The sequence below is a fragment of the Pavona decussata genome, unplaced genomic scaffold, assembly GCF_977016875.1.
Source record: "Pavona decussata unplaced genomic scaffold, jaPavDecu1.1 SCAFFOLD_254, whole genome shotgun sequence".
Lineage (NCBI taxonomy): Eukaryota > Metazoa > Cnidaria > Anthozoa > Scleractinia > Agariciidae > Pavona > Pavona decussata.
Genome location: NW_028145657.1, coordinates 5757226 through 5772584, shown reverse-complemented (window position 1 = coordinate 5772584; position 15359 = coordinate 5757226). Strand labels below are relative to the sequence as shown.

At 39.1% G+C, this 15359-nt stretch overlaps 2 protein-coding genes across 3 annotated transcripts in view; both read right to left on the bottom strand.

Moving 5' to 3' along the window:
* LOC146456792 (uncharacterized) overlaps positions 1-10785 on the bottom strand; it is a 131634-nt gene extending 120849 nt beyond the window's left edge. The window contains exons 1-2 of one of the 2 annotated variants that reach the window (XM_085092758.1): positions 10538-10785; positions 6529-6624 (exon numbers count right to left, since the gene is read on the bottom strand). The gene's annotated coding sequence lies outside the window, so the exon portion shown is untranslated. The remainder of the gene's footprint in view (positions 1-6528; positions 6625-10537) is intronic. The other variant, XM_085092759.1, reaches the window with a different exon arrangement.
* Positions 1-13168, bottom strand: part of LOC146456791 (NLR family CARD domain-containing protein 4-like) — a 180480-nt gene extending 167312 nt beyond the window's left edge. The window contains exons 1-3 of the mRNA XM_085092764.1: positions 13098-13168; positions 2038-2728; positions 1146-1331 (exon numbers count right to left, since the gene is read on the bottom strand). Coding sequence (XP_084948890.1) covers positions 1146-1331; positions 2038-2719 — 868 coding nt within the window. The 5' untranslated portion in view covers positions 2720-2728; positions 13098-13168. The remainder of the gene's footprint in view (positions 1-1145; positions 1332-2037; positions 2729-13097) is intronic.
* Positions 13169-15359: the final 2191 nt, after the last annotated feature.

Sequence of the window (15359 nt, the reverse complement as noted above, 5' to 3'; positions counted from 1 at the left end):
TCTTGTTGAACGTACCATAACATGTAATATTCAAAAAAATGTAACAGTATTATTGCTATCGCAAACGTACAGTGAGAGACTGAAAGAAACAAACACACGATTGAAATAAAACTAACCGTGCAGGTAAACGATCGGCAAGCGAAAATAAGAAAAAGAAATTAACAACGTTTGGGTGTTGTCATGACACCATTATCAATGATCACTGATAAAAATTAATGTCTGAAGCTTCTGATTTTTCTTTTTGGTGCTACCAGTATTTTAAGTTGTGCTCCTAAAATTTTTAGCTGCGCACCTAAAATTTCGGCAGTGCGCCTAGAAATTTTCACCTAGTAGCACAGGTGCTCCCAAAGTCAAAAATAAACTTTGAGCCCTGACAAGAGGAAATTGCTTGATATTTTAAAACAACCTCTCTCCACTTCTTCTATGGGAATGTATAGGTGCAACGAAGGAGCAAAACAGGATAGCAAAAATGAACAGCCAAAAAACACAGCGAAAAGGACAGTACAAATGCAGCTAAGCAATAGCAAAAAAACCAAACGACTTTTGGACGAGCAGTGCCACAAAAACAACTGCATGAGAGCATCACAGAGTGCCCCTACTAGAACTCCCGGGCTGCCACTGTGTCCATCGCAACCCAGGACTGCTGACCTGCATTGTCATGCTCAAGATTAAAGACTGTGCCTCCAGTAATACAGAAGTATTTTTGCACAGTTTATGACTATGTGGGAAAAGCATACTACTGGAATCTAGAAAGAAAATTTGGGATATCGGGGCATTTTCTTTTAGAGAAAATTAAGCAAAAATTATTCAATATAGCAGTAAAATACAAAGCAATGTATGGCATTTTTTTTTTTTTCAAATTAAACCTCTCTCTTATCTCAGAAAATGCATAGTTATACCCCAATTTTTGTTTTTGGATACAAAGAGCACTCACTAAGTTCTGCTTTTATAGCATAGTTTTAAACCGCACAAAAATATCCCTGTATTTATAGGCACCACCCATGGGAAACTCAAGTATCTCGAGATGCGCAGAGCGCATGTGCAGTAACAAAAGTAGGCACCGTTCACAACCTTGCCTAAATTTCATTTAGCTACATTTAAATGTTGATATTAGGTGTTAAAGGGTTAGTCAGTATAAACAGTACCTTGATAGTGGGGCCACTGCTTGAAAACATTATGATCACTTAAAATGTTGGTGACAACAGAAGCAGCCATAGCACTGGCAAAAGAACTCCACTTCTCTGTCATAGACTCATTGTCATCTGCATAATTTGATATCCCTTTCACCACAAGCCATTCAATCTGAACATCAAATGCTGCTGTGAAAAGACCTGCAAATGAAAAAAAAAAATGATTCACTTTGAAAATGCCAAGAAGCGCTTGTAAGTGAATGAGAAGTCGCAGGCATACGCTGCAATGTCTGACATTTTGTCTAAGATTATTCAAATTCAAATGTATTCCTATTTTAATTAAGACAGATTGGAATGATAATACAAAACCTAGACCATTAAGAGAATAAGAATCACACTCATATCTTTTTGCATACCAGTCAAATGCTCTACATCTGAGCTACTGAGAGATTGACTCATGGCAGCATGGGCCATTTACCAAGTTCACATGCGACACATGCAGAGCTGTAGACATACTCTTGTGATGAGTGATGTTGAAAGCACCTTACATGATGATAAATACAGAAAGAGAGTGAATATTGAGCTAGGCCATCAAAAGACCAAGAAATGTGTAATGTTCAACATGACACAAACATGACACACAAAAAAATCCAATCCATTTAACGGAATGTAATGTATGAAGCTAGCAGTAGCCTAACTTGTTGGGATACAAAAAATTAAACAACCTAGCTCACCACAAGTATCAGAAACTCAGTACATGGTTAGAGCATTAGACTGGCAAATGAAAGTTAAGGTCATGGGTTTGATTCCTGTTGGCCTGTCTCAAGATTTTCTCTTTTTCCCATCCATGCTCATGATGACTTCATGAACCTTAACATCTTTATCAATTCTTAAAACATGTTCTCACCTTCACCTTCCATCTCTATGGCAGTTGCATCAGGGTGGGAATCTGCCAGTTGTTTGCGCCGCCATTCAGAACAGACTTGCTCTGGGCCACTGAAAAACTCCCCATCACAATGCACTCTGACTTCTCCAGCTTGTGGGTCCTTCAGAGGTGGTACCCAACCATCAGCTGCATGCTTGATGACATCAAGAAAGCGTCTGCTCACATAGCTTCTCATGCCAGTTGATTGTTCTCTTAGCTTAGCAGAAACAACAACATCTCCCAAGTTTGTTCTCTCAGGATTCAGACCACTGCATATTCCAACTGAAATGACAGCTTTCGGTCGTAACACTGTGGTGGCGTTCTTTACAGTAATCAAAGAACTGCCAGGTCCACTGGATCCTTCAGAGCATCGTATCAATGCTATGGTCACTTTCTCCTTTTTTCTCTCATCCACATCCTCAAAGAAAACATACCCAAGGCCATCAAAATACCATTTGAAAGGATTGTGCAACTGCTTATAACAAGCTAGGAACTCACAATCCTTCACAGTCAGTAAAAGTACGTCAACAGGTAAATGTGTATCATTTGGGTATTTTGTTGTTGCTTGAACATCTTTCATTGAGGGTAAATCAGCAATCAGCTGAGGTGGGGAGCCATTTTGATCTTTTGAACCGGTATCAGGGCTGTTGCTGGCTTCTGACATGTCTGTAAACTGAGGTAATAAAGAGAACACAAACCAATTATAACATAATTACAACTGCAGAAGGCTATATCTTTAACAAACTTACATGTAAGTATGGATTAAGTGAAAGTATTGAGTGTATGACTTAATGTTGGCAAATTAGACGCTTTCCTGTGATAAAAGTTAATTAATGTAGAGCGAGAAATGGAGATAAAAAACCAGGAAGAGAAGACAAAGCATAACTTGATGGCAAAATTAAGAACAATAATACAAACATTATTATTATATGCATGGCAATGTTGTAATTTCCTCACAGGCTGATGAGGGGAGAACCACAACAATGGTGATAATAATGATGACGATGATGATGATGATGATGATGATGATGATGATGATGATGATGATGATGATGATAGCTACATGTAGCTGCATAACAGTGACTTGGGATAAAACAGTACATGCATGGCAGATAAAATTATTTTAAAAATTAATAATTGATTATACACCTGGCCTGGTGGCACTGTCAATATCGATCCTTGACTTAAGCGATTGCTTTTACTATTAAATATATTTTGAAACTCTTTTTTAGTATTTTTAAAAACAACAGTTTGGGGACCCCAGCAGTACTAGTGTGGCATCATCCTACTTAAAAAATAACTCTTGTGTTACTCCAAGTAATACACAGGCATTGTGTGACGATTACTATCACGTGACAGCTTGAACTACCTGACGTGTCTAGATCGGTCTGCTATATACTCTTAAGGTGATTCCCACACAATAAAAGTTGTTGCGCAAATTTTCTCAAACTTTCTATGTCTGTTCACTACTATGTCCTATTCCGAGAAATAAAATAAAAAAATATAGGTCACCGTGTCTGCAAAGGAGCTACGATCCACTCAATTTACCCCACAATCGCTTGCAATATATTTGCTTCCAAAAACGAGTTTATTTGATCAGTTATTGCCATGTCTGGTGGTAACAGAAGTTACATAGATGACAGGCACAGATCCAGGATTTTGAAATTGGGGGGTGAATTTTTGTAATAATGTAATAGAACCAAAGCCAGGTTGAGGTGTTTGAGGTCTGTGCAGTGAAGAGCTCTCAAGGAGCTTATTAATGTTAACAACAAAGAAATTATTCTCAAAAAGGCAGATCAAGGCACAACAACCATCGTTATGAACAGAGAAAACAAAATCAATGAGGGACAGAAACAATTGGATTATAGAAATAACTATCAGCCACTAGACGAACCAATGGTTACAGACACATCCCAGAGAGTTAAACACCTCATTATTTAAATGCCCTTCACCAAGCAGGGTGCATAGACAAAATGACGGTTAAATGGTTTAACCTAACACCAAATCCGCCTCGAATCCCAGTGTTTTAAACCCTCACAAAAATTCACAAACCGACATTAGTCGGAAGACCTATCATATCTGGGTGTGATGGCCCAACAGAATGCCTATCATCATTCGTAGACAAACTTTTTCAGCCAATAGCACAAATACAGGACTCGTATCTTAAAGATACGACACATTTCATAAGGTTTATTGAAAGCACTAAGGGTGCCTAGAAACGCTTTTCTAGTCTCAATGGATGTCACTAGCCTTTGCACGAATATCCCACAGGAGGAAGGAATCACTATAGTATGCAACGCATACGAGAACTTTCATGCCAATAACCCTCCTATAGCTACAAATTTCCTCAGAGAAGTGCTCAGCCTTATACTGAAGGAGAACTCCTTCCAATTAAATGGGAAAGACCATCTCCAAACACACGGAACTGTCATGGGCACTAAAATGGCAGTACATGTAGCTTTTGCCAACATCTTTATGGCATCTATAGAAAAGGAGATCTTAAGGCAGAGCGTTAACAAACCACTAACGTGGAAAAAATTCATTGACGATTTATTTTGCTTGTGGGATACAAACAAAGAAGAAATAGAAAATTCATTGAGCAAGCAAATTCGTACCACCCTACCATAAAGTTTACCGCTGAAGTCTCACAATTAGAAACAATATTCTTGGATATGTTACAGGTCAAATTTATTTTCAGGTTAAATGTATTTCAACCTAGGTCATTTTTTTAACCTAGGTTAATATTACGGATTAGGCCTAAGCAATGGTTTAAGGGTTAGGGTTTGGTTGGGGTTTTGGTAACCTACCATGATGACAATAATTGAACAAAGGGCATGCTTAAAGGGTCACCAGGGTTACTGATTAGGGTTTTGTTCAACTACGCATGTGCAAAGTTTTGCATAACTTAAGTTTTGACCGAGGAGGCCTGGGTGCCACATGAGTAAGAAAACAAAGAAATATAGGGAAATCTGCAACGATTCCACGATGGCCTAGTGGTATAGGTGATGGAATACAAACCCAAAGGTCGAGAGTTCAAACCCTGAGTAAGTACAGATTAAAATCTTTCTTTCGTTGTTACTTGCTAAACATTAAATTGGGGTATGGGGTGGGCATGGTAAGTAGTGGGGGAGGTAAAATAGAACATTACAGGGGGGTGAATACGAGAATAAGGGAGGAGAGGTTGGTGGGAAAAAGGAGGGGAGGTTGGTGGGAAAAAGGGAGGAGGAGTTTTTTATTACCTAGGTTAAAAAAAATAACCTAGTTTGATTTAAAATTTACCTAGGTTGAAAAAAATGACCTAAAGTTAACTTTGACCTTGAACATATGCATGTATTTAATTATCCACCTTTTTACAAAAGAGTGTCGAGCTGCTAGTACAAAGGAAACGTTTTATGTCGATGGCATTTTTGAAATATAGTGAGAACTTCAGGAGCCTGTGAACGATTTCCCATAATTTGGTAATCACAATAGCCGGATGAAGATAACAAATTTTTTTAATATCCTCTAATTCCAGATACCTTGGAAGCCATACATCTATTGATTTTGATGTAATATATCAAACACGAGAAGGTGTGTTTCATCAGATATCCAAACACTGAGAAGTAGGTTGAAAAAACGAGGCGCAGCCGAGTTTTTTTAAACGACTTCGAGGTGTTTGGATATCTCATGGAACACGCTTTCGAGTGTTTGATATGGCTTCTCAAATGATCACTAATTCTTGGAGAAATTCAAGGCTAAAGTTGGCAAAATTTTATGGTAATTAGGATCACATATCCAAACCACGGTCACGGTAGTGATTTTCTTTGTTTTCTCTTGATGAGTTTGAGAATTATGGGTAATAAGTCTAAATACTCTTATGACCAAAAAATTTGTTGAGCCTTAATATTTGTTAGTCACAATGTTATGACACATGTAAATATATTTAATTTCCATCATCACCATCGTGAACGCATTAATTTGCTTACTCTACCTGTCAAAATAACACCAATCGTACAAATCTCTCGCCCCTCACAAAGAACAAAATAATTATGCTTTGAGGGATGGATTACCCGGACAGATTGCGGTTCTCAAAGCAAACCCAAAAGGTCATGAGCTTAAATCATTAGAATCCCGGCTACCACAGGTATAAATTTCTTTTTCTATCGAATGCTACATGTAGGCAGCCCAAGTTCACTATGCGATAACATGAACATGAAATGGATATGAAGAATTCGTAAGTCTCTATCTTGGTGAGAAAAGAGCCGTGACATTGAAAGCCTCGAATAGAAATAGATTGTGGTTCAAGTTGGAAGAGATTTCAGGCAAAATGGAAGGAGGGTCAAGGAGAAAATTAACAAATATATAGAGAGACGTCTGAGGATGTTTTGAGCCCATTCACATTATTTTTGTTTTTGACTGGGCGAAGTCGTTTGGCTGTAGATATCATTGCGCCATGGACCCTGGATAGTTTGACGCTTCAGGCGTCTTGTTTACCTTACCCAGTGGAGTTCACATTTGTGTAGTCCCAAGGTAGTCTGCTTTCTTTTTCCTTGTCTTTCAGCAGAAATCCAACTTGCAGCTACACAAACTCTGTGAATTACAACAAAAGTTTCAAGAAAAGAAAAGAGACCTATTGGAACCTTTCCATCAATCCATAAACTGCAAAATGCATGCTCGCTGTGTTCAAAGAAAGAAGTAGGCAAGCATGGCCCAGCCAAATATGGTAAGTAACATGTTTTGCTGTCTCACTGTTTTTAACCGTCAGTCTGATTTGACAACTGCCTCATTGACCTTCAGGTCTGCCTCAAGCTAAAGGCTAGAAGTCTACAGCTCACACATCACACATGCCATGCAAAACCCAAATTAAGTGAAGTACAAGGAATAAGGCAAAGTTGATCAAAGTTGATAATAAACTTGTATTTGAATTTATTACATTTGACTAAAAACATTTGTCTGGCCATACTTCAGGTCTAAAATAATGTTAATAATCAACCTCACCAAAGATCAAAGCATTTCAAGCATGAAGCATGTTACAATACATACACGTAATATTGGAAGTCTGGTACGAAATCAAGTGGAAAGAAATTTAAGTATTAACTTCTCAACCTTCATCATGTTCCTTCTTTGCATGGTTAGAGAAGCAAATCCAGTCCAAGATGTTATATTGTTTTTATGCACATGAAAGGGATGACACAATGTTGGGTGGGGGGGGGGGGGAGGTCCACTTAAACCCCTCCCCTCTCCTGCCTCCTTCCAGCAGATCTGCCATGAGGTTGCTCAATTCAGTTGGTTTCTGATGATCTGTTTTTATGGACCATTTTGGTTTGAAACAAATAAGCACAGCCAGAAAATTGTCCGGTTTTTTGGTAACAATAGGTCACACATCACCTGATCTTGTTGGCCAAATCAGAGTTTTAATTTAAAAGATTTTCCATGTGCTTTTTGTATTTGGCCCGTGTACATATGGTTAGGCTTTGCATGAATAAAAACTTTTCAAAAGTCCGGTTTTTTACAAAAAAATGTTTCATGCAATGCCTACATGTATATGAAAAACCAGTTTCCTTAAAAATAATGAGTAAACAAATGAATAAAATATTAATAATACCAGTAAAAAATATAGCACAGTTTTTCAAAGAGTTGTATTAAAAATACTCAAAGTTGTCTTCTAAATCTATATTAGAGTTCCTTTGCCATAATTTATACTGCCTTCTTTATTTCTTCTGATAACTAAAGATTTAGAAAAACATTTCAGAATAAAAAGTAGCGATATTAAAAAATGACGTTTCGGCGACGACATGTCACCATTATCAAATGTAAATTATAATAAGATCGGTAACGTTATATAAAGAAAGGAAGGTGTGAAATTACATTAGAATAAAACAAGATGGAGTAAAACAAAAGAATGTGCAAAATTAAATGAACAGTTTTGCTGGTATGGAGTCTTTTTGAGTGTTAAGAGTCGGTCTCTTTTTCCTTATTAGAAGCATCTCGTAAATAAGGCACTCGAATTTCCCGTGGCATTTCTTTAGGCTGGCAAACTGCTCGTGAAGATTGTTTGGTCTTTGATCGTGTTGGTCCTTAAGATGTTTGCCGAAGACGGAATACTTACAAGTGCTCCTCAATGCGAAGGTGGAGGTGACAGCTTGTGTAGCCTATATAATTCGCATCACACGAATTGCATTTAAACTCATACACAACGCCTTGTTGATTTACCAATGAGGGCTTTGTTTCCGTGACTTTTCCGAGATTTTCCTACTTGTAAACTGCCACGGGAAATTCGAGTGCCTTATTTACGAGATGCTTCTAATAAGGAAAAAGAGACCAACTCTTAACACTCAAAAAGACTCCATACCACATTCTTTTGTTTTACTCCATCTCGTTTTATTACTCAGGCCGTAAGGCGGACCGAGTTAAGGTTTTGGTAGCATTATCAAATTTTTTTTTCTTTTTGGGGTCCCGATGGGCCGAGAGATAAGGCTTCGAGCCAAGAGTTATTGTTCTCGATCGCGTTCTTTGTTTTCGGGCCATGAGGAGTGTTTACAATATGCGAGCCAGACATGCGAGGCATAAACAAAACATGCGAGGCATGCGAGGCATGAACAACCCCAACATAAACTGCTAACCGTTAAGCTAACCGGGGAGCTATTTAAGCTAACCTACATGTAAGTGCTATTTAGGCTAACTGGAGTGCTCTTTAGGCTAACCAGGGTGTTTTTTAGGCTAACCTGAGTGCCTCAAGGTTAGTTTTGTTTAACCGAAAATTTGGCAACTAAATCAGTCTATGACCTCGCGGGCAAAGATAGATAAAGATGTCTCAAGTTTACTATAGAAAAATAATCAATTGTAGAAACGGTTTCTGTCTTCAAATGAATTGTGAATAACAAAATTAATGCTTTCCCCTGAATTTCATTTAAAGATATAAACAGCGAAACATTGAAAAACGTACAAGGATATAAACGTACGCGTGATGCGTAACGTTACTCTGGATCGGGGGGGGGGGGGGGGACTCAACAGATGCTTGGGTAGGGAGGTGCGGCCCGGGCGTTCAAACCCTGACCCTGTTTAAGACACAATTCTCCGATTTCCCTATCCCGTTTAAGACAGAATTCAAAATTTTCAGGCCCTTTCTAAGACATTTAAACCAAAATCACACCCTGTTTAAGACTAGAATGAAATAAGAATACACTAGTTTCTTACTGTATTTTAATGCATTGGCAATCACAATCTGTTTAAGCCATTAGGTCATGTAGGGATACCCTGATTAAGACAGAAAGTGATGAAATAGATACCCCATTCAAGACAAAACACCCTAAAAACCATCCCGTTAAGGTCACATAAGGGAGTACCCCCCCCCCCCCCCAAGTCTAAATCATACCGAAAATTACAATCCGTCATTGACCCGGCGTCACATGCATACTAGGACCGTACAAATGATTTCTGTCTCTAAACGAAAGGTGAAAACGTAAGGATTAAAGCCCGGGAGTTATAAAAAGCATTCGTATGACAAATGTCTTTTTCCCCTGTATTTCATTCTGACTGCAAGAAATGCAATTCTATCTGGTGGTTACTTATTGCCTCACTATATCTCTGTATCTAGATCTATTTGGTAGCCTGCGAGCAAGCTCTCTTGGGGGTGGGGGGCGGGAGGGGGAAAGAGGATCCACCCCCAAGAGAGCTTGCTCGCAGGCTATCTATTTGGGGGAATTGGCGATGCTGGAGGTTATCACTGTTAAAAGATTGTAGGCTTTACCCACCACACAGTCAAACATGGCCCGAGTATAAGCTGGAAACAGCTTCTTGTTCTAATGTAATTTCACACCTTCCTTTCTTTATATAACGTTACCGATCTTATTATAATTTACATTTGATAATGGTGACAAGTCGTCGCCGAAACGTCATGTTTTAATATCGCTACTTTTTATTCTGAAATCTTCTTTATTTCTCATTTTTTACACAGCATCCTCCATCCTGTTCTCCCAAATATTATTTCACACTACTCTTTCTACAGGGTTCCACTAAAATTTAACCACAAAACCACAGGATTAAACAAACTGTCAATTATCTTGCAGATAGCTGGGCCGTTCATTTGTGGCATGATTCAAAACAACCAAGCATGAGAAACCACATCATACACACAAACATTGTCGCCAATGCCTTAGAATTGATTATTACTCTGTTAGTATGTTTAGAAACTGTGAGCAAACAGCCTTTGGTACATGTATATTTTCAACTTGTCAAGAATACTTAAGCTGTTCTAATTTGGAGGCACCATAATTCTTAGCAAAACAAGATTAAGTGAAAATATTCAATTTGAATAACTTCACACACATTTCCTTTGATAACTGGTATAAAATAAGTTTTCATACAGAGTACTTAGAATTTGCTCACTCAAGAAAAATCTTAACCTTGAGAAGCTGCCTAATAGTACCTGTAACATGCATTAAAATGATGTATACAAAGTTACAATATAAATCTTTGATATTTATAAGCATGATTCATTTACCTTGCACAAAAGCTTTCAAATCTTATGTAGTCCAAAGGTCATCTTCTTACTTTATCCTTATCTATCTTTCAGCAGAGGTGCAACTTGCAGCTGAACAAACTCCGTAAATTATTGTAACAGAAGTTGCTCTTGAAGAAGAGATAAGAAGCCTATTAATAAAAACCTTTTGCATTTATTAACAGCAAAGAAGATGCACAAGACCTAAATACAAGAAATCGAAAATGTCTTGGATCTCTTTGTTCAAAGAGAGAAGTTAAGGCATGACTCCAGCCAAATATGGTAACAAACGCATTTCACTGTTTTGTCAGTCTGTTTTGACAACTGCTTTGTTGACCTTCAGGTCTACATGGAGGCTTGAAGTCTGTATTTCACATAGCACACATACCATGGTAATAACAGTGTGATGTCCAAGGACTATGGCAAAGTTGATACAACATTATAAAGAACAAACAAGTTTGTAAATAAAAATTTTTGGATGACCAGACCAATGTCAGTCCTCAAGGGTAAAATAATGTCAAACACATGTCTCTCGGCAAAGACCATGAAAGCATTTTAAGCATAAGGAATAACAGGAAATGACGTGAAAAATACAATGGGATCTAATTTAAGCATATCAAAATAAAAGAGTATATGAACTAATCAAATTCCATCACGTTTCTTGGGTTGAAGGGGGGGGGGGAAGGAGGGGAGAAATTTCAACTGAGGTAGGTGTACCACACTGGATAATTTGAAAAGTCAAATTGTGAATTAAGACATGTATTTAGTTTTCAATGTCTCAAGGTGGGGGCTGCAATCACTTAACCCCCCCCCCCCCCTCTAGCCCTTCCATGGGTCACCAAGTAAAGCCAATATCCAATGTAAAGACAATGCATTGGTGTTCAACATGTTTAGACTTTGGCTCTGATAAATTGCTTGGTGTTTTCTCTTGGAGTGAATACATTGGAAGTTATTGATTTTATCCTTTTTAACAACATGCAACATGTTGACCGGCCTCAATATCACAATTGAAGGGTTGGATGCATAACTGTCTTATTTCGAATGTTAGGCAATTTTTTTCCCCGGACTTGTCTGATTTTTGTACGTGGGCTTTGTTTTAGTCAACAGACATTCTCCTGTATTTTTTTCCACTGGTTTGCTCTTCGTTTGCCAAAAATAAGGTATGCAAAAATCTCAGTTTTCCTAGTGGCATCTTTTGGAGATCTTTTGTTGAACAAGAAACAAAAGAAACCTTTTGTTTTGCTGAACAATGAAGTCAGCGAATTTGAACTGTGTTCATCACTGGCTTAATTAAATATTACTCAATTCGGTTGGATTCTGATGAGGGAACGTCATGGGATTAATGGACCATTCTGGTCTTGAAAACGGGTAAAAACGCTCATAAATCGGTTGGTTTAAAATTCAAAAGGGTATGCTGTTCCACATAGGTTGAACTAAAGAGCTTACATAAAAAAAACTTGTCTCCTCAAAAACAAATTTTTGAGTTAACGAAAAAAAATTATTTCATTTTAAAAATATCGGGATTTCTATATGTGGTATATGAGGGCAACAAAGGTATTGACGATGGAAGCAGGGATAAAAACTCAGCGTGTGACAAATGCAGACCTAGATAGACCTGCGGACTTGCAGACTTGCGGGCTTGCAGACGTGCAGACTTGGAGGTTTGAAGGCTAATGCCGACCTGCACACTTCTGGATTTTCGCAAGTTTGGAATTTAAAGAGAATTATGTGCAAGTGTTGTTGATTCCAATGGAGCCGGTTGCTGATTCACTGGCTCGTGGCTTTACGAGGTGATATAATCCTCTGTGGAGGCATGTGTTGTTTGAGAAGTTTTACAACTACTTAAGCAACACGGATCAACAAAATTTTTTGCTATTCTAACTTTGAACTTGGATATCTCGATAACCAATCAAAATATCGAAAACGCCTGATTAATGTACATGTCTTGTGAATAACGCTGTGTCACTATTTCGTTCTTGCCAGGTGTTGATACCCGATAAATTCAATCCAACTGAGGTCTCGGTCGTTGGCGAGTTTACCCGATCCTGATATTTTAGAATACAAAAAAATCGCTAAAATTGTATCTTTGTCAGAAACTACCCCTTACTTTGGTGTCCATTGCTCTACAGTTTGAAAACGTTTTCTCAAAACTGGCGCACGAACGAGTTTTGTTCCTGAAGGACAACCGTGAAAGGAGGAAGACTACCTAGGGAGTATATTTAAAGCGTACGAAGAGGACATGTCGTAGAATGGCGGAGGTTGCAAGCACGATATTATTAAATAATATCGTGCTTGCAACCTCCGACATGTCATTCCATGTCATTTTAAAAAAATTTTTAAATGAGTTGGGAAAGGCCAGTATGTTGAGTCCAGATGCAAGTCTGCAAGTCTGCATGTCTGCAGTTTGCATTTGTCGCACACCGAGAAAAACTTCCCTGCTTACGATCAAACGACGGTTTGCAATGTAAGCGTATAACATGCTTACTCAACCACTGTTGTTAGTCATAAGCTTACATGTAGTTAGTTAGGGGAAAATGTGACAAAATTAGCTTCCATCACGTACCTCGCCGTCGCAGTCGCGTTCTGTGCGGTCCAAGATTACCCGTATTTCTCTGCTCTTCAGAAGTCAGACACTTCTGTAGCCCAAACAAGGAGCACAAATCAACATTCAACATACAACGGAATTTGGCCATGCCAAGGAATGCACGCTGACTAAAAACCAAATATGGTTGCTCGCCTCGCTCTTGATAGCTCTTTGATCTTGCGGTTAATCGATTGCAACTGATTGGTCGAGAGATGCACTCAAATGCAACCTAGCGGATCGCGAGGCGAAAAGGCCCTGAGGCGAAAGGGAAAGGGAAAATATTTTCTCGTACCCCCCCCCCCCCCCTCTCACCCCTCTCATGCTTATAATTAACTGACTCTAAAGCGTAGGAATGGTGGAACGGCGGAACGGCGGAAAATCATAAAAGACAGAACAGCTGAAAATCACCCCCAAATTCTGAAAGACGGAATATATAATACAAACAACAGTGAACTGTTGTTGTTGTTGCAAGAAGAGATTGCTGTCTTCTAAATCCCAACTGTTCGGCACTGATTCTCTTGGAATTGAACCTCCAAACGCTTTAGCCCAATGTGGAGCCGTACCCACCCCTACTAGTAGAAGAAAAACGTTTTTCTTCGGGGGGTGGGTACGGCTACACATAAGCTAAGGTCGCTCACAAGCATCCCCTCACAGCGTGGCATGGCACTTATTTATTTATTTATTTAATTTTTTTGTTTCAGGCGAGCGGAGGCAGGTCACGCGCGACGGGAGGGGAGGGGAGGGAGGGGGTGCCAGAGCAATCAACCACCCGAGAGCAAAATGAAATTGTAATAGATTGGCACCTACCACTGGGCACCTACTAAGGTTTTTGCATCTGAATCTTTTTCACCTGTATTTTGACTGTATGTTCTTCAAAAAAAATGCGGTTGTTATTTCAACAAAAAAAATATCAATTCCCAACACGAAAAACCTGTCTTGTCTAATCGTGGGGAGGGGGGGGGGGGTGGGGAGGATTTGTAGTCCTAGCCGTAAATTCTGTCGCATGGTTGACAATGTTTGATCACGTGTTCATTTAAGTTTACGCATAGTGGCTCTGAAGCCTGACAAGTTTCTTTGTTATATGTTTTTGTTAACATTTTTGGCCTTGATAGTGCACAGTCGACAACAGATTTTGAAAATGTGTTGGAGCCGAACTGACCAGTAGAAACGTTCCTGTTTAAGACATTCAGCTGTAGCGTGAACATTCAAACAAAGGATTGTTCACTGTCATGGCCCTTCCAACATAAATTGCAGCACCATTGTTTTCATGGCAAAGTTTCATAACCAGTCTCTCAGTTAACTCTGGTTTACTGTATCATTTTATTCTCCGTTGAAATATACAAAAGGAATGCATATTTCTACACGAGTAAGGTAAAGAACATATATTGGACTTAATATTTGGCTGTCGTTAACGTTTGTCGGGATACCATTCGTGACGTGTATACATATAGGATTTAGAGTGATTTTCCGCCGTTCCATCTTTTAGGATTTGTGGTGATTTTCCACCGTTCCATCTTTTAGGATTTGTGGTGAATTTCCGTCAGTCCATCTTTTAGGATTTGTGCTTTTTTTCCGCCATCCCTCCATTCCATGTTTTAGGGTCCTCCTTCTATGATTAATTTGCCGGCATCGGGGAGGAGAACCATTGGCCGCCCTTATCTGCGACACAAGGATGTGTGTAAGAGAGAAATCCCGGGGGGGGGGGGGCACTTGACCCATGTTTGGGTGTAGGGGTGCCGCTGGGGGTTTGAAACCCTGACCCTGTTTAGGACGAAAATAACCTTAAATACCTACCCTGTGTAGGACAATGTCCTCAATTTTAAGACCCTATTTAGGACAGAGGACAACATCTAGCTCTTGTGTTACACAAGTGTATATTGGCAATAGTAATAACATTTAAAGGCCCACTGTTACTTACCGGACGTGATGTTCCACGCATTGAAACGCGAGTACCAATTACAACAGATAAAATAATACACTTCCCAGAAGTGATGGCGAAAAATCCCAAAATTTCGCATTAACAGCGGTGAACCTTAAGTGGAAACTCAATTGACGTAAAGCATTGTTCACTAAAATAAAAGCAGACTAACGTCTCTGATTCATGATTTCGGATTGCCAAATACTCGACGACAGTCTCGCAACCATACCCTGTCTAGGACGGGTCCGGGACAGACTCGCTTGAAATTATATACCCTGTTCAGGACAGAGGGGCCAAAAACCATACCCTATCCAGCGGCACGT